This window comes from Corythoichthys intestinalis, chromosome 3, assembly GCF_030265065.1.
Source record: "Corythoichthys intestinalis isolate RoL2023-P3 chromosome 3, ASM3026506v1, whole genome shotgun sequence".
NCBI lineage: Eukaryota > Metazoa > Chordata > Actinopteri > Syngnathiformes > Syngnathidae > Corythoichthys > Corythoichthys intestinalis.
Window position 1 is genome coordinate 58,001,923 of NC_080397.1, and position 20,711 is coordinate 58,022,633.

The 20,711-nt window shown below is 37.9% G+C and overlaps 1 protein-coding gene across 5 annotated transcripts in view; it reads left to right on the forward strand.

The window, feature by feature from the left end:
• The window catches only part of sgsm1a (small G protein signaling modulator 1a), a 124,903-nt gene that overhangs the window by 93,815 nt on the left and 10,377 nt on the right, over window positions 1-20,711 (forward strand). For 2 of the 5 annotated variants that reach the window (XM_057832721.1, XM_057832725.1), the window contains 5 exons: window positions 7,355-7,483; window positions 7,563-7,745; window positions 14,387-14,458; window positions 14,582-15,583; window positions 15,683-15,807. In XM_057832721.1, coding sequence (XP_057688704.1) covers window positions 7,355-7,483; window positions 7,563-7,745; window positions 14,387-14,458; window positions 14,582-15,583; window positions 15,683-15,807 — 1,511 coding nt within the window. The remainder of the gene's footprint in view (window positions 1-7,354; window positions 7,484-7,562; window positions 7,746-14,386; window positions 14,459-14,581; window positions 15,584-15,682; window positions 15,808-20,711) is intronic. The other 3 variants (XM_057832724.1, XM_057832723.1, XM_057832722.1) reach the window with 3 other exon arrangements.

Sequence of the window (20,711 nt, forward strand, 5' to 3'; positions counted from 1 at the left end):
GCGTTAACCGGATATTTTCCGTCGTTGACCGGTTTTTTAAAACGGTGACGGAAAAAACTGACGTCCGTCCGTCATTTTGACAGGTTGCAATTCACACCCCAGACCACAGGGTGGCGATATTAATTAGCTATTGTCTCTCTTAATGCATGACGTCGTTGGCTCTTCTGTCAGAATATTGTAGCGTCACCGGGGTCTAATGACAGACACATCAACGCGAGGTTCTTATTGGTGCACCTGGTGTGCCAGCGCGTCATCCAATTGATGGACAAGATTGCCGCCCAATCACATGACGCCACAACTCCGCCCCCCTGACTGGAGCCGCCATATTGTGTGTCAGCTGTTCATGTTTACCGCTACGTACATGCCTCCTATTACGGCCTGTTTTTCTGCTCGTTAATATTAATAATCAAAATGGTGTGTGGCGGTTGGTTGCTGTAACAGAAAAGATAGACGGAGAGACTTGAAGTTCTACCGTATTCTGAGAGACCCGGGAGGATGAGTGCAGATGGACTGCTGTAATTCCACAAGAAATCTGGGCACCAAACGATCACCACAGACTATGTAGTAGTCATTTTATATCTGGTAAGATGCATTTAACATATATTTAGAAGATTTTGAGCTGACAACCACAATTAAGATCATTGTGTGACGCTGGTGATTGGGGTCTATATCGTTGCCTCTTTTTCTTTGGGGGCGGAGTTGTTGGCGGTAAGCAGAGTAAAAAGGGAGAAAAATACCACGACTCCCGTGTCTAATTTTTCGCCGCCAAGCAAGCGTTACAATATTACTTAAAAATGAATGAAAACTAAATGCTATTGAATATGTCATAATTATCATTTTAAAAATTTAGGTGACCGGTAAAAATAGACTATGACCGTTTTTTTATGACCCTGTCAGTCAAAATGACAGACAACGAAAATGTCTAGCGCAACCTCTGATCGAGAGACTGACATTCTTGCCCATTCTTCCTTGCAAAACAGCTCGAGCTCAGTGAGGTTGGGTGGAGAGTGTTTGTGAACAGCAGACTTCAGCTCTTTCCACAGATTCTCGATTGGATTCAGGTCTGGACTTTGACTTGGCCATTCTAACACCTGGATACGTTTATTTTTGAACCATTCCATTGTAGATTTGGCTTTATGTTTTGGATCATTGTCCTGTTGGAAGATAAATTTCCGTCCCAGTCTCAGGTCTTGTGCAGATACCAACAGGTTTTCTTCCAGAATGTTCCTGTATTTGGCTGCATCCATCTTCCCGTCAATTTTAACCATCTTCTCTGTCCCTGCTGAAGAAAAGCAGGCCAAAACCATGATGCTGCCACCACCATGTTTGACAGTGGGGATAATGTGTTCAGGGTGATGAGCTGTGTTGCTTTTACGCCAAACATATCGTTTTGCATTGTGGCCAAAAAGTTCAATTTTGCTTTCATCTGACCAGAGCACCTTCTTCCACATGTTTGGTGTGTCTCCCAGGTGGCTTGTGGCAAACTTTAAACGAGACTTTTTTGGATATCTTTGAGGAATGGCTTTCTTCTTGCCACTCTTCCATAAAGGCCAGATTTGTGCAGTGTACGACTGATTGTTGTCCCATGGACAGACTCTCCCACCTCAGCTGTAGATCTCTGCAGTTCATCCAGAGTGATCATGGGCTTCTTGGCTGCATCTCTGATCAGTTTTCTCCTTGTTTGAGAAGAAAGTTTGGAAGGACGGCCGGGTCTTGGTAGATTTGCAGTGGTCTGATGCTCCTTCCATTTCAATATGATGGCTTGCACAGTGCTCCTTGAGATGTTTAAAGCTTGGGAAATCTTTTTGTATCCAAATCCGGCTTTAAACTTCTCCACAACAGTATCTCGGACCTGCCTGGTGTGTTCCTTGGTTTTCATAATGCTCTCTGCACTTTAAACAGAACCCTGAGACTATCACAGAGCAGCTGCATTTATACGGAGACTTGATTACACACAGGTGGATTCTATTTATCATCATCGGTCATTTAGGACAACATTGGATCATTCAGAGATCCTCACTGAACTTCTGGAGTGAGTTTGCTGCACTGAAAGTAAAGGGGCCGAATAATATTGCACGCCCCACTTTTCAGTTTCTTATTTGTTAAAAAAGTTTAAATTATCCAATAAATGTTGTTCCACTTCACGATTGTGTCCCACTTGTTGTTGATTCTTGACCAAAAAATTAAATTTCATATCTTTATGTTTGAAGCCTGAAATGTGGCGAAAGGTTGCAAGATTCAGGGGGGCCGAATACTTTTGCAAGGCACTGTATGTACACACACACATATATATATATATATATATAATTAGGGGTGTCAAACGATTAAAATTTTTAATCGAGTTAATTACAGCTTAAAAATTAATTAATCGTAATTAATCGCAATTAATCGAAATTCAAACCATCTATCAAATATCTGTAAATTATTGTTGGAATGGAAAGATAAGACACAAGATGGATATATACATTCAAAATACGGTACATAAGTACTGTATTTGTTTATTATAACAATAAATGGCATTAAAAGATAAATGTTAGTACAAGTTGTAGAAATTATATATTAAAACCCCTCTTAATGTATTCGTTTTTATAAAATTTGTAAAATTTTCTATCAAAAAATAAACTAGTAGCCCGCCATTGTTGATGTCAATAATTACTTACACAATGCTCATGGGTGCTGAAGCCTATAAAATCAGTCGCACCCAAGCGCCAGCAGAGGGCGCCAAAAGTCCGCAAAACACACCAGGTACACATTTAACTGTGCTGTCATTTTAATCTCTTTGAGCGGGGCATTTGTGCGTTAATTGCGTCAAATATTTCAACGTGATTAATTTTGAAAATTAATTAATTAATTTTTTATTAAAATAATTATATATATATATATATGTAAACCGATTTTTTTTTTTTTTTATTGACACGGCCACGTTGTGCTGAAGAAACGTATGCAGCGATCCATTGCCGACCATTACGGTACCTGACGTCACCATTTTGTTTCGGTAATACTTCACTCTGATCGGCTGAATGATTTCGTCTGTGTTAAATTCTGCTTTTTTCACTCTTCATAAAGCACAGAATTTAGTTTCTTGAACTCATTTGAGTCAATGTTTATTGCAGCTCCCCAACCCGGACCATAACAAACGTAACAACACAGACTTCCTGTGTGTGTCCGTCAACTAACCCAAATAACAATAGTTCCTATTGTTACTGTCGTGTCTGTTTTATCTTGTATTGAAAAAAACTAGAAAACTTCGAGTGCCGTGTTCAACGTTTTATTTCTTGCTTTCAATGAACTTAAATGCCGACAGTCCGGCTATTATGCGGCGCTCTTTTGTCTGGCCTCAGCGGCCTTCTGGCTCATAGACAATCACAACATAGATATGACAATACAGCAGCATGGATCCACCAGTGCCACAACATAGAACAACATAACATAGAATACCAATATATCACAGTGTCGACAGCGATGAGCTCTCTCGGGTTTCCGACTTACGTTGTCACTTTCTTTTTACCGTATCAATCCATGGAAGAAACATTTATTCATCATGATGAAACGAGCAAGTTATACAGCAGCCTTTCAAAGAAAAGTCACATCTGTTTTGTTTTTTCCTAGATTCTGGTAAATTGGAAAAGTTGTCAAATCATATTATTACCGTAAATATTTTCAGTTTATGGTAATGTTTTGAACTACCAATATGCTATGCTTGTGCTGTGTTTCACCAGTCAGTAAAATGACATTTCTGTATCTGTACACGAGCTCTGTTTTCTTGTATTCTTCTATTTATTGGTACTAAAATTAGGGTGCGCGTTATAAACGGGTACAATAATTTCCCCTAGATTTTACAAGTAAATTTGAGGTGCGCATTATACACGGGTGCGCCTTATATTCGGGAAATTACGGTAGTTCAAAAGTGCAAATCCTCGGCATTCAGAAACACTAAAAGAAATGAATAAAAACATTGTGGTGGTCAGTAAATGTTACTTTTATAGAGCAAGTGCAGGGAAATAAACATAGAATCAGTCCATTCTGAAGAAAAAAATATGGAATCACTCCATTTTTGAGTAGAAAAACAGACACACCCTGTCAATTTCCTATCCTTAATTGGACCCCTGCCTCAGATTAGATCTGCTCGTTAGTCAGCAGTTAAAAACAGTGCAGTTATCACACCTTGGAGGGCTGCTGGCCTGGCACGGCCAGACTGTTCTCCCTGTATTTTTCAAACACTGAGAGAAAAGTCTAGGACCCACCCCATTAACGGCCTCTCGAGCAGGTACAAAATCAATCGACAAATCAGATTCGTTTATTTACGTGACGTGTTCTTAACGAGCAACATCACTCTTGCGCGTCGGAAGTCGTCTCCACAACAACACAGATGGTGGACAGGAGAGCAGAGAATATGTTCCAAGCCACGGTAAAATCAGTTTTAAATTACCAAAAACACATCGACACGAGTCATTGACAACAGTCTGTCTCGCGCTAGCCATGTTGAATAAACTCCGCTCTCTTCGTATGTTTACTTCCGCGCGCAAGTCCCTCCTCCTGCCCTCGTCGCTTTACTAACGTCATGTCTGCCCGTCGCTGATTGGTCCACTCCGCTGTCTGTTGGCTGTGGCTTGCTCCGCCCTGGAAATTGTATCCGCTGAAATAGCTGGAACAGCAGTGAGTCTGGTGTACCAGGCAAGCTGGACCAAGTGGATTCACAGGAATCATGGCTCCAACAAGAGAGATGTCTCTCGAGACCAAGGAGAGGATTATCAAACTTCTTGAAGAACGTAACGCTACACGTATGGTTGCCAAAGAAGTGGGTTGTTCACAGTCAGCTGTATCAAAAATCTGGACCAAGTATAAACAGCATGGCAAGGTTGTTAAAGTTAAGCGTACTGGTAGACTGAGGAAGACATCCAAACATCATTAGAAACAACTAAAGGCCATATGTCTTGAAAACAGAAGATGTACAACAAGACAATGAAGAGGAAATGGGAGGAAACTGGAGTCAAGGTATGTGACAGAACTGTGTAAAATCGCATAAAGGAAATGGGATTTTCATACAAGAAAGCTAAAAGGAAACCATCATTGACACTTAAACGGAAAAGAACAAGACTGCAATGGGCTAAGGAGAGGCAATCATTGACTTTGAATGACTGGATAAAGGTTATTTTCAGTGATGGGTCAAGAATCTTGCATTGGCCATTGTGATGATGCTGGAATTTTTGTTTGCTGCCATTCCAGTGAGATTTACAAAGATGACTGTCTGAAGAAAACAAGAGAAAGAGTCATCCAGTCAATGTCATGGACTGCAAATAGCCCAGATCTAAACCCTATTGAAAACCTGTGGTGGAAATTGAAAAATAAAATGGTCCACAACAAGGCTCCGACCTGCAAGGATGATCTGGCAACTACAATCAAAGAGAGTTGGCACCAAATTGATGAATATTACTCATTAAGTCCATGCCTCGGAGACTGCAAGCTGTCATAAAAGCCAGAGGTGGTGCAACTAAATACTAGAGATATGTTTTGATTGTTATTTCTTTGTTTGTTTCTCATGATTCCAGATATTTTTTCTCAGAATTGAGTGATTCTATATTTATTTCCCTGCACTTGCCCTATAAAAGTAACATTTACTGACCACCACAATGTTTTTTGCTCATTTCTTTTAGTGTTTCTGAATGCTAAAGAGTTGCACTTTTGAACTAACTGATTGTTTTTTTTTCAAGCTTTTTATCCGTGTTGGTTCTACATAATAAAATGTCTGAGTGAGTGCTCGTCCGAGACTGGTGATTCCATACTTTTTGCTAGGAGTTGTATATACATTAGGGGTGTCAAACGGTTAAAAAAATTTATCGAGTTAATTACAGTTACAGTTACAATTACAGTTAATTAATCGCAATTCAAACCATCTATAAAACATGCCATATTTTTCTGTAAATTATTGTTGAAATGGAAAGATGAGACACAAGATAGATATATACATTAAACATACGGTACATAAGTACTGTATTTGTTTATTACAACAATAAATCAACAAGATGGCAATACCATTATTAATATTCTGTTAAAGCGGTCCATGGATAGAATGATTTGTAGTTCTTAAAAGATCAATGTTAGTACAAGTTATAGAAATTTTATATTAAAATCCCTCTTAATATTTTCGTTTTAATAAAATTTGTAAAAAAAAAAATTAATCAAAAAATAAACTAGTAGCCCGCCATTGTTGATGCCAATAATTAGTTACACAATGCTCATGGGTGCTGAAGCCTATAAAATCAGTCGCACCCAAGCGCCAGCAGAGGGCGACAAAACTCCGAAAAACACAACAAGCACACATTTCACTGTGCTGTCATTTTAATGTTTGAGCGGGGCATGTGTGTTAATTGCGTCAAATATTTTAACGTGATTAATTTAAAAAATTAATTACCGCCCGTTAACGTGAAAATTTTGACAGCCCTAATATACATATAAATATATATATTAGGGCTGTCAAACGATTAAAATTTTTAATCGAATTAATTACAGCTTTAAAATTAATTAATCATAATTAATCGCAATTAATCGCAATTCAATCCATCTATAAAATATGTCATATTTTTCTGTAAATTATATATATATTCTGTAAAATAATTTGTTGGAATGGAAAGATAAGACACAAGATGGATATATACATTCAACATACGGTACATAAGGACTGTAGTGGGCATTTCACTCTACTGTCATCTAAATCTGTCTATGCTGTCCTCACTCCGAAGCGTCTACTTTTTCCAAAGCTAGACAGCTAGTGAACGATGCCCTTAATAATCAGACTTCTTCCTTTTCTGATTTATTAATAAAATGGCCTCAAACCACTGTCCTCTTTAGACCGAAATGAAACTACAAAAAAAAGTACACAAGCATTGCATTAGCAACAACGTTAACTTAGCACGCTATACAGGTTCACTAAACATAAACAAAAACCGTCTCATACAAAAAACATAACATTTCGCTTACTAACATAATATGTACATTCTTTACAACAACCATACTTACGGACAAATCTTGTCCAAAGATCATATAAGCACAACATTACAACGTAGGCGTCAGCCCGAGACGTCGTGCAGCCATATAGAACTGGCAAGAAAGCAATAAACCATGTCGCAAAGCGACCACAAGAGTTCGCTGTTAGACAGCATAAAAAACCTTGCTGTAAAACTTACCAAAAGGCAGAATACTGTCTGAGCAGGACATGTGCGTTAATTGCGTCAAATATTTTAACGTGATTAATTTAAAAAAATTAATTACCGCGCGTTGACGCGATAATTTTGACAGCCCTAATATATATATATATATATATATATATATATGATTTATTTATTTATTTATTAAGACCTACAAGGAACAAGAGCTACTTCGTTTGGTCTATTTTGGCGGTGTGGACCCTTCACTGCGTAAGGAGGTGTGGCCGTATCTCTTGGGGCATTACCAATTTGAAATGTCTGAAGGCGAAAGGAAAGAGGTGAGACATTTTTCACTACTTATTCTTTTTTCATCCCAAGACATCCTTTCAGCTACTGACTCTCCATTTCTCACCGCAGGTGGATGAGCAGGTGCGATTGTGCTATCAGCAGACCATGCGTGAATGGCTGGGCTGTGAGGAGATTGTTCGACAGCGGGAGAAGGAGCAACACGCTGCTGCCTTAGCCAAGTGCTTTTCAGGGGCGAGCATGGACAGTACCAGTCCAAAGATGGTTCATCACGACTCAACCGTCAGCAATGAGGTGCCACACAAACACAAATGTACATGTTTGAAGCATACATCAGATAGACAAGTAACTTTAATTTGAACATGTAGTTTTAACAAAGGCTACTCATAGCATATGTAAACAACGTCAGTGTGTTGTGATCGCTATCCGAGACCTTAACCTTGGACTTAGACCTGGGTCACCCACCGCTGTTTTGGATTGATATGCTAAAGACAAAAAAGGCAACTCTTTTCGCCTAAACAACTTTTCCTTTTCACAAATTCCAGTAAAAATGAGCTTTTTTTATCAGTTTCCTCAATGTTGTGTCCAGTCAACGTCACATAACTCTTATGTGCTCCCAATCCAGTAATAATGTAGCCTGAGTTCTTGTTTGAGTGTCTAATTTCCTTTTTTTGTGATTAAACTAGGGCTGTCAAACGATTAAAATTTTTAATCGAGTTAATTACAGCTTAAAAATTAATTAATCATAATTAATCGCAAATAATCGCAATTCAAACCACCTATAAAATATGCCATATTTTTCTGTAAATTATTGTTGGAATGGAAAGATAACAAACAAGATGGATATATACATTCAACATATGGTACATAAGGACTATTTGTTTATTATAACAATAAATCAACAAGATGGCATTAACATTATTAACATTGTGTTAAAGCGATCCATGGATAGAAAGACTTGTAGTTCTTAATAGAAAAATGTTGTACAAGTTAGAGAAATTTTATATTAAAACCCCTCTTAATGTTTTCGTTTTAATAAAATTTGTAAAATTTTCAATCAAAAAATAAACTAGTAGCCCGCCATTGTTGATGTCAATAATTACTTACTCAATGCTCATGGATGCCTATAAAATCAGTCGCACCCAAGCGCCAGCAGAGGGCGGCAAAACTCCATAAAACACAACAAGTGAGCGTTTCAATGTGTACTGTCATTTAAAACTCTGAGCGGGGCATCTGCGTTAATTGCGTCAAATATTTTAACGTGATTAATTAAAAATTAATTAACGCCCGTTAACGCGATAATTTTGACAGCCCTAGATTAAACGTGATTGAATTTACATATTATTTCTTTGTAATAACCAGTGTTGTCACAGCTTACTTTATAGATTACAGTGATTTACCGATTACGCCTAAAAAAAAGTCATCTAGTTACTTTTAGAGCTTAGACGAATACTCGAGCAACTGAAGTAACTCGAATTTAAAAACTGATCCAAGTAATTTTATTCACCTCGAGGAATCGTTTAATTTTGCCAGCTCTAAGCATCACGTTTTGCCAGGACTGCTTTTAATGCGGGACAACGCGCTGATGTCACGTGTGTAGAGGGAGAAGCAATAAAAAAAATTTTTTAAATCTTACCGCAGCTGACAGCCGCTACAAACTACGCCGACGTTGCTAAAAACTACGCCCGCGTGATGCAAGTGTATGGAGGTAGATTTGTGTCTTTATTATTCAATCAAAAAAATAGTTGCTTCAATCAAATAAAAAGTTGCTTCAATCAAAATATATATTTTCAATCGAAGAAAACGTCACTTCAATCAAAGAAAAATGTGTTTGAATGCAAAAATAAATTTGAAACTATAAAAAAATATATTTGAAAACTATTTTTCTTTGATTTTTTTTTTTGGGGGGGGGATTTAAGTCAAGTTTTTTTTTTTTTTTTTTTTTTTTTTTTATTGAAACACCATTTTTGATTGAAGTTATGTAATTTTGCGTTTGGACCACATTTTGGCAAGGACATTTGTGTCTTTATTATTTCATCAAAAATGGAGTTGCTTCAAACAAAAAAATATATATTTTCAAAAGAAAAATCACTTCAATCACAAATTTTTAAAAATTCTATCGTAGAAAAAAAGGTTTGAATGTGAAAAAATATTTGAGACTCAGAAATTCGCATTTGAACACTTTATTTTTCATTCAAACTGTTTTCTTTGATTGAAGCAATCCTTTTTGTGTTTGAGCCATATTAGGGGTAGGACATTTGTGTCAAAATCATTCAATCGCAATAAAAGTTGCCTTGAACATAAAACTAATTTTAATCAAAGAAAAAAATCATTTGCAAAAATATAGTTTTTTTTTTGAAAATATATTTTTTTATTTGAAATATACATTTTATTTGGATATTTTTATTTTTTTATTTTTTATTGAAGTGAAAAAAGTGGAAAAAAAGTGTGTTTAAAACTTTTTCCACTTAAAGAAAAAAGAGTTTAAAACTTTTTGCATTTCAAAAAAAAGTGACACTTCAATAAAAAATATATATATTTCAAATAAAGAAATATATTTTCAAAAAAACTATATTTTTGCAAATGATTTTTTTCTTTGATTACAAATAGTTTTTTGATTAAAGCAACTTTTATTGCGATTGAATGATTTTGACACAAATGTCCTACCCTTAATATGGCTCAAACACAAAAAGGATTGCTTCAATCAAAGAAAACAGTTTGAATGAAAAATAAAGTGTTCAAATGTGAATTTCTGAGTCTCAAATTTTTTTTCAGATTCAAACCTTTTTTTCTACGATTGAATTTTTTAAAATTTGTGTTTGGAGTGATTTTTCTTTTGAAAATATATATATTTTTTGTTTGAAGCAACTTCATTTTTGATTGAATAATAAAGACACAAATGTCCTAGCCAAAATGTGGTCCAAACGCAAAATTACACGACTTCAATCAAAAATGGTGTTTCAATCAAAAAAAAAAAATTTGACTTAAATCAAAAAAAAAATTTCTATCAAAGAAAAAGTTTTCAAATATATTTTTTTGAGTTTCAAATTTATTTTTGCATTCAAACATTTTTTTTTGATTGAAGTGACGTTTTCTTCGATAGAAAATATATATTTTGATTGAAGCAACTTTTTTTTGATTGAATGATAAAGACACAAATCTACCTCCATACTAGTGTGGTAGCAGGTACTGTCCGATGCGTCTCATTGAAATCGCATGCATTTAGAACTCGATGTGAAATGACAGACTCGGCCGCGTCTGGGCGGCAATGGTAAACAGCCGCCATCTTTAAGCAGTAGACTTCTCAGCGCTAATAAATATAACGTTACTGTCACTCGCTCACATAACATTAGCCCTTCGGAGGGCTAGGTTTCTATTGATTATAACCACTGTCGATGCGTGGCTAACATGTCTTACATACAGGCTTTATTTAATCTGTAAAAACACAGCGCTGTAGAGTGATGAGGGTGTAAAATTAAAACATAATAAAGCTAACTGTCAGTTTTTGCTCAGTAGTCATTGCTGAATAAAACACCAAGTAGCACTGGTCCCTAATGTGCTCCAATACAGCAGGTATCATACATTTATTTTGAACACTGCAAAAACTCAAAATCCTATCAGTACTTACAGTTTAGACTAACTTAAAACTTAACTAGAACTTAAAAATAGCTTGACACAAATGGGAATTCAATTGAAACACGTGGGAAAAAAACACCTAGCTTTTAAGTGATGTGTGTTATCAAGCGTAATTACATTGTTAGGTAAGAAATATGTTTGGTTTTTTTAGCAGTCCTTTTTTTTTTTCTAATCACATCTGAGATGCAATTGTTGGCTGTTTTCAACAATGTACATCGAAAATAAAGACATCGATTGACTGAAAATGGTTCAATATTGGATTAAATGTCTTTTTTTCATGTATATCTATAAGAGGCGTGCGAAATTTCCGATTCTTACATTATTCGCGATTCAGCCGTGGAAGATTCGAGAACGATTCACAAACATCCAAATTCCGATTATTGAATTATACCACGTAAAGCAGAACTAAAACACAGTCAGCGAATGTAGAATACGAAACCTGTTTTCAGTTTTCACTTTTTTTGCCATTCCACATGTTCGTTCATAGTTTTGATGCCTTCAGTGAGAATTTACAATAGTAGTGAAAATATATAAAACGCAAAAATGATGAAGTGTGTCCAGACTTTTGACTTTTGTTTCAGAGTCTTCAACATGCTTTTCCCCCAGTCCCACAAATGTAAAACTCCGCCTATGATTACAAACTCTAATTATAAAATGTACATAATTACGCGTACTGTAGAAGTTGGTTACAAACTGTAGAAGTGCTGGCTGTCGGCTTTGTTTCGAGTTTTTTCGCGTTATGCTGTAATTCCAAGTGCTTCCTTGTTGAATTGGATGTCGAATTTTTAGCGCTCGACAGTCTTTCTGGGCCAGCGGAGAGTTTGCAACGCACGGAGATATTTTTGTCATCTTTACTGGACGGTAGGGGTCACGTTAACCGAATATTTTCCGTCGTTGACCGGTTTTTTAAAACGGTGACGGAAAAAACTGAAGTCCGTCCGTCATTTTGACAGGTTGCAATTCACACCCCAGACCACAGGGTGGCGAGTGAGCATATTAATTAGCTATTGTATCTCTTAATGCATGACGTCGTTGGCTATTCTGTCAGAATATTGTAGCGTCACCGGGGTCTGGTGGCGGCACCGTGATTGACACATCAACGCGAGGTTCTTATTGGTGCACCCGGTGTGCCAGCGCGTCATCCAATTGGTGCACTAGATTGCCGCCTGTGTATAGACCCCAATCACATGACGTCACAACTCCGTCCCCCTGACTGGAGGCACCATATTGTGTGTCAGCTCCTCTTGTTTACACATTACCGCTACGTACATGCCTCCTATTACGGCGTGTTTTTCTGCTCGTTAACATTAATAATCAAAATGGTGAAGGCGTGTGTGGCGGTTGGTTGCAGTAACAGAGAAGATAGACGGAGAGACTTGAAGTTCTACCGTATTCTGAGAGACCCGAAGAGGAGAGCGAGATGGACTGCTGTAATTCGACAAGAAATCTGGGCACCAAACGATCACCACAGACTATGTAGTAGTCATTTTATATCTAGTAAGATGCATTTAATATATATTTAGAAGATTTTGGGCTGACAACCACAATTAAGATCATTGTGTGACATTGGTGATTGGGGTCTATATAGTTGCCTCTTTTTCTTTGGGGGCGGTGTTGTTGTTTTGTTGGTGTTGTTGGTGGTAAGTAGAGTAAAAAGAGGGAGAAAAATACCACGACTTCCGAGTCTAATTTTTCGCCACCAAGCAAGTGTTACAATATTAATTAAAAATGAATGAAAACTAAATACTATTGAATATGTCATCATTATCATTTTAAAAATTTAAGTGACGGGTAAAAATAGATTATGACCGGATTTTTATGACCCTGTCAGTCAAAATGACAGACAACGAAAATGTCTAGCGCAACCTCTGCTGGACGGATATGTGAAGTAATGGCTGTATCCCCAGTGAGCAAATGCAGCCGTTTGTTGTATCCTGATAGGTAGCCAGGCTATGTTGTTGACCGCCGTGGTAGACGGCGCGCACACAGCATGGTAATACACGTGACCCGTTTTTTTTCCGATGAGAAAACATGAGACGTGATTAGAGCTGGGAATCTTTGGGCACCTAACGATTCGATTACGATTACGATTCAGAGGCTCCGATTCGATTATAAAACGATTATTGATGCACTCCCCCTCCTTTTTTTTTTTTTTTTTTTTTTAAATTAAATGTTTTGTACATTAGTTCCAAAATTGTTCAAAAATCCGCTCAGGCTAAACCAAACTACTATTTCAGTATCAAGTTAACATATAGCAGTAAACAAATATACAAAAATAACAGTAAATAAAAAACTCCAGTCCCCATTCTGTAACAGCAGCTTTAAACTACATTCAATTAATTTAATGTTGTGAATCAACCGTTAAAGTTGTTAAAATTGCTCCCATTATTCCATAATTTCCCTTTTGTCTACTTTCGACATGTGAAAGTTTTAAACTATTTTAAAGATAGATTCAAGTCAATATTTTACCGATTTAGGAGTATTTTAGATAAAAAGTTAGTAAGGTTTACTTGGAAGGTTCGCTACAACAGCCTTGCAGGGAAGTGTACTGCTTTAAGATGGCGGCCGTTTACTAACGGCCAAATCTAGCTTTTTGTAGATGTGCTGCTCACGCTACCGAATCAATGGTGCCTCTAGTCCTATATAAATGATATCTACCATTACATTATGTGGATGACGTACTTTGTAGCAGCTTTTCAGCAGCAGTCAGGTATGTTGTTGTGTTTTTTTAATCTCGTGGCATGAGTTGAGCTAGAGCCGTGAGTTGAGCATTGGCATTACCCGAGGGGCCGGGTAATGAGAAGCATGATGTTTAGCTACTCTCGCTCCGTTCCTTATTGCGTCCCGAAGACCGCGCGGCGCGCTGAGTGTGTTGTACTTCCGCTTTATTTGGCATATTTCAATAATCGGAATTTGGATGTTTGTGAATCGTTCTCGAATCTTCCACGGTCGAATCGCGAATAATCTAAGAATCGGAAATTTTGCACACCTCTAGACGTGATGTCCCTCCCAAACTCAAGAGCAGTATTTTTTATTCAAATGCTCTTCGTACATGACTACAGTATTCTTCATTCTACATGCAGTATGAGGCAACAACAAAATAATAACGCACAGGCACTGAGGAAACTAACATTAATCAGATTACTGGCTTGGAAAAATGAACGCGTTAGATTGCGCATTACTAAAAGTAATCAGATTACAATAACGCATTTGTGACAACACTGGTAACAACCTTCAATAATATCCATTTCTGAAATTCCTTTCATTGATATCATGACTTGGATGTCTTTATTTATCAGTCCCGGTCCTCCCTGAGTTCTGATAGGCAGAGTCTGGCTCGTCTGCAGAGTGACTCAAGCACCAGCACACAGGTATCACACTCAATCTGCCAAGACTAAGATCTTCTCATTTATTTGTGGTTTACCATTAGACAAGGTTTAACTATAAGGTTGCATCAAATTTTCAACTGCATCCCTTCACTCTCTTCCTGCTAGTTGTTCACATCATCCCATCCCTTCCCCTGGAGTAGTCTGCTTCCCTTTGGCTCTTTCTTGCAGGTGTTTGAGTCTGTAGAGGAGGTGGAGCAGATCGAAACAGAATCCAAGAGCGAAGAAGCCAAGCTTTTGCCAAAGATGACCAATGGGGCGCTCCAAAATGGCCCAAGTTCTCCGGATTCTGGGCATCCTTCTTCCCGGAACTTCTCAGTGACCTCCGGCTTGTCAGACGGCTCACTCAGCACGGAAGACAGTGGCGCACCTGAAGCTGGCCTGAAAGCTTCAACCAAACTTCCTCAAGATTCAGGTCTGACAGAGCAGGAAAAACCAAATGTGACCAAGACTGAAGTGCTGGGTGTACTGGAAGAATCCAACAAGTCAGAGGAACCCAAAGTACAGGAGACTCAGAGTGGTGATGTTGCCTCAAAAGGAAGAGAAGTGCCTAACAAAGATAGTACATTCCTGCCAGGAACATGCACAGAATCCCAAGATCATACTGAACAAAGACTGAAAAACCAAGATGTCAAGAAAACTGAAGGAGAGCCTCAGACAGAATGGTGCAAAGTAGAAGACAAATCCAGCCAAGGTGAGGCATTACAAGAGGTGAGATTCATTAAGAATCCCAGATCATCTGAAGTTGACAAAACACTTATTTTAGCAGACACTAGGGTGTCCAGAGCCAGAGAGGCCTACTGTACATCTCAGAAAGCGGAAGCTCAGGTCCTGACTGAATCTGATGAGTCCCCTTCAGCCATAGAGATGGAGGAGATTCCCAAAGCCAATGTTTCCATGGTGCCCTTGAGCAGGAAGGACTTGGAGGACTTGGCTCCTTATACGGATCTCCGACCTGAGGGGCAAGAAAAGCCCAGTCCCGAAGGAACCGAGTCCATTTTGTCTGAGGAGCCAGAGATGGAGAGCCTCTACCCTCACTTTGAGCCACTGGATGGATGTGCAGACATTGAAGATGCTTGTTCTCTCCAATCTGCTGGGAGTGCCTTCTCTGTATGCACCGTCGATTTCCAACATCAATATGTATTCATTGTTCTGACTCCAAATGAACCAATGAGTTTATGCAAATGCTTCTTCTTCCGACTCTTCCAGCAAGAGCTTTTAGACTTGTACACATTGAATTTGCACCGCATTGAAAAGGACGTACAGCGCTGTGACAGGAACTACTGGTACTTCACTCCTGCAAACCTGGAAAAGCTCCGCAACATCATGTGCAGGTACAACATGACAGAACACATTATGTCTCAGTTCCTTCCCCAAGTGTTCAATAGGATTTACAGTGCCCTCCATAATTATTGGCACCCCTGAAAAAGATGTGTTTTTTAGCTTCTCTTTTTTTTTTTTTTTAATTATTCAAATAATATGGGACCTTTATGGGGAAAAAAAAGAGAAAAATCCGACCTTCAATACAAGTGCATTCATTCATGGGGAAAAAAATCCCACATAAAGAAAAAATTATTTGACATCAAATAATGTGTGTAGAGCTGAAACGAATACTCGAGCAACTCGAGTAACTCGAGTTTAAAAACTGATCCGAGTAATTTTATTCACCTCGAGGAATCGTTTAATTTTGCCAGCTCTAAGCATCACGTTTTGTAGGGTGACCATATTTTGATTTCCAAAAAAGAGGACACTCGGCCCGGCCTCGAGATACTTGAATTTTACTCGAAGATCACTCAAAGATGCATATATCTCCCACTTTTTTTTTTACTCAACAGGCTTTATTCTTCCTAAAAAAATAATCAAACAATAAAAAAAAAAGAATAATTATGAAAAAAATAATATAATGCAGACTCATGGAAATGTAGTCCAGTTAATACACACACACACAGTTGGCTATGTGCAAACTCAACATTTTTTTAAAATTACGATCACGACAATTGTCGTCGACAAAATGTTATTCCCACTCAATTTTTATTCTCATACAATGTTCTAAATTGTTCGCAAACAATAACTGAAATAAACTGGCAAGCGATTCAACCAGCATGTTTCCAAACGCAGCAGTTCAAATTCAAAACTACATTGCCCATAATGCCTAGCGCAGCTGAGCTCACTGATTGCTACCCTATTAGCGAAGACGGGAGCCGAGGCAAAATCAGACTTTGCTATAAAAGTTTACTACCATCGGCAGCGCAAAGATGCGACAACAAACGGGATTTTACAGATTACACCAGTACAAATCTCCGACAGAAGTCAACAGTTGCCGTTATATACGTATTTATCTGAAAAAAAAAACTCATAAGCAACACAGCTATTTAGCTATACTAGCATTCAACCACTAACTAACGCAGAACAATTACAAGACTCATACAATATACTGCATCTCTTTGTACACATATAACCCTATGTACAACAGAAGACACGTGATCGACATTAACAGGAAAAACTTACAGAAAGGTGTATGGAGCCACGTCTTTTAGAACTTCTTATTGAACTCCTTACTGTAGTCTGAGCTCTCGCCAAACCGTCAGTAGATGGTGGTAATTCCCCATGAAATAAAGGGTGAACTGCCAACAAAAAAGAAGAAGAAGATCTACTCCATCTCCCGCCCGTACGAGTAGGAGCAACGTCAACGCAGGCAAGCGCTGCCCCCTAGCGGCCGGAGGAATTCTCTTCAAGTTGGTCCCGTAAAAAAAAAAAAAAAAAAAATCATAAAAACCAGACATTTTTATGAATTTATAAAACCCGCCCGGACAACGAGGATACTGCGTGAAAGTAGGACTTGTCCGGGCAAAAGAGGACGTTTGGTCACCCTACGTTTTGCCCAGACTACAGTACTTTTAATGCGGGACAACGCGCTGACGTAATGTGCGTAGAGGAAGAAGCAATAAAAAAATGTTTTTTTTTTAAATTACCGCAGCCGACAGCCGCTACAAACTATGCCGACGTTGCTAAAAACTACGCCCGCATGATGCTACTTTGGCAGCAGTTAGTGTCCGATGCGTCTCTAGATATCGCATGCATTTAAGACTAGTTGCGAAATGACAGACTCGGCCGCGTCTGGGCAGCATTGGTAAACAGCCGCCATCTTTAAGCAGTAGACTTCTCATCGCCAATAAATATAACGTTACTGTGACTCGCTAACGTAACGTTAGCCCTTCGGAGGGCTAGGTTTCTATTGATTATGACCACTGTCCATGCATGGCTAACGTGTCTCACATACAGGCTTTATTTAATCCTGTAAAAACACAGCGCTGTAGAGTGATGAGGGTGTAAAATTAAAACAATAAAGCTAACTATCAGTTTTAGCTCAGTAGTCATTACTGAATAAATGTGCTCCAATACAGCAGGTATCATACATTTATTTTGAACACTGCAAAAACTCAAAATCCTACCAGTACTAACAGTTTAGACTAACTTAAAACTTAACTAAAACTTAACTAAAAATAGCTTGACACAAATGGAAATTAAAATGAAACACGTGGGAAAAACACATAGCTTTCAAGTGATGTGTGTTATCAAGCGTAATTACATTTTTAGGTAAGAAATAAGTTTTTTTTTTTTTTTTATAAGATCTAGAAGTTTTTTGAGTGAAAGTGAATTTTTTTTTCTAGTCACATCTTAGATGCAATTGTTGGCTGTTTTCAACAATGTACATCGAAAATAAAGACATTGATTGACTGAAAATGGTTCAATATTGGATTAAATGACTTTTTTTCTCCTGTGTATTTATTATTGCTCTTTACCTAAAAAAAAAAATGTTTTATCCGATTACTCGATTAATCGATAGAATTTTCAGTCGATTACTCGATTACTAAAATATTTGATAGCTGCAGCCCTAAATGTGTGTCACAATTATTAGCACCCCTGGTGTTAATACTTTGTACAACCCCCTTTTGCCAACAAAACAAGGTCTGGGGACTGAGATGGCCGTGGGAGGAGCTTGATTTTGTGACTGGTGAACCATTTCTGTGTAGATTTGGCCATATGTTTAGGGTCATTGTCTTGCTGAAAGACCCAGGGATGACCCATCTTCAGCTTTCGGGCAGAGGGCAACATGCACCCTAACAAGCTTCCCAGGGCCTTTGCAAGCGAAACAGCCCCACAGCATATGCTGACCCACCCCCATACTTCACAGTGGGTATGAGGTGCTTTTCAGCATGCGCATCTTTCGTGGCACGCCAGACCCACTTAGAGTGTCTGTTGCCAAAAAGCTTAATCTTGGTCTCATCTGACCAAAGCACACGGTCCCAGGCTTTGTGTATTTTTGTGTGTGACCAAGATTGAGCTTTTTGGCAACAAACACTCTAAGTGGGTCTGGCGTGCCACGAAAGATGCGCATGCTGAAAAGCACCTCATACCCACTGTGAAGTATGGGGGTGGGTCAGTGATGCTGTGTTTTACGTGTATTTTGCACAGCTATTTGCATATGCAATGCCAGTTCATTTTGCATTGTTGTTTAACTGTGTGTCAGAATAGGGCCTCATTACTATAGACTGAAGGCAAGGCAAGGCAAATTTATTTATATAGCACAATTCAACACAAGGCAATTCAAAGTGCTTTACATACATCAAGATCATAAAAATCACATTTAAACCAATACAACGTAAAAACCAAGACAATCAAAATCGGAAATAAAATTATACATAAAGATCGCATTTAATCACAGATAGAATAAAAATAAATAAATAAAAATAAAACAAAAACTACTACTACTAATAATAATTGAAATCAGCAATGGCGAAAAGCACAAGAGGAATAGGAAGCAAGTAGATTGAAATATATAGCCAGTTATGGATATGCAGTGCTAAACAAAAGCGTTCTTAGCCCTGATTTAAAAGAGCTAACAGTTTGAGCATACTTCAGACGTTCAGGTAACTTGTTACAGAGGTGTGGAGCATGATAACTAAATGCTGCCTCACCCTGCTTGGTTCTTGTTCTTGGAACATGCAGAAGACCGGTTCCAGACGACCTTAGGGGTCTAGATGTCTCATACGAATCTAACAAGTCAAGCATGTATTTTGGTCCAAGGCCATTAAGTGTTTTGTAGACGAGCAGTAGTATTTTATAGTCTATCCTTTGACTCACTGGAAGCCAGTGTAGCGATTTCAAAACCGGTGTAATGTGGTTTTCTGAAGTGCTTTTCTTTTTGTGAACATTATTTTTATGTATAGAGATAGGTATATTATTTTTGTCGTGCTTTCACTAAACGATACTTATGTTTGTTGTGAAGGAGTTGCCGAAGCTTATGCCAATAAACGGCGCTGTCCAAAGAACGCCTGTGTCCACTCGCCTTTACTGTATAACATATATCTGTACATATCTTACCCAAAATTCAACAAGAGACACATAATTGCCACTAAAGGAAAGAAAACTTACCGATATATGTGTGGAGCACAAATAGCAATTTGCATTGCATTGTGAATACAGCATAAACGTCTCACAACTACTAATTCTCCCACGTTTAGAAGACATAACTTGAGTATGGAACGGCGCTGCCCCCAAGCGGCCGGTGGCATTCTCTTCACTCTTAAAGTCCATAAACGGCCTCATTGTAATGGTAGAGGCAATATGCCAGCGGCTCATTCATTACATGCGTTAATTGCGTCAAATATTTTAACGTGATTAATTTAAAAAATTAATTAACGCCCGTTAACGCGATCATTTTGACAGCCCTAATATATATATATATATATATATATATATATATATATATATATATATATATATATATATATATATATAACAGAAACGGTAACAGTGGCAGTCAGATACCATTGTAATTCTTTTCAGGTCATTCATTGTCAGACAGAAGCAGTACGGCACAACGTTACGCTAAAAAAATAAGTTACAATTTTTAAAATGGCTTACCTCTTTGGCGTTGTGCAAAAACAAGGAAAAAATATATATTTAAAATATTTAATATGTTAAAGTTTTTAAGTATATATCGAGTAGTACATAATATTTAATCAGACAATGATTTAAGTAAAAAAAAAAAATGTGAATGTAAAGTAAAATAAATTAATGGTCATTCAGGAGCCCCTATGGTCCTGAGGCCCGGCACAATATACCTGGTTGCCTCCACCCCTGTCGACGGGTTTGTGTAGAGGTACCACTGTATAACTGAACTCATTATACAATGCAAATAAGGTTGCGTAAAAGTTGGTGGGGACAATTTTAG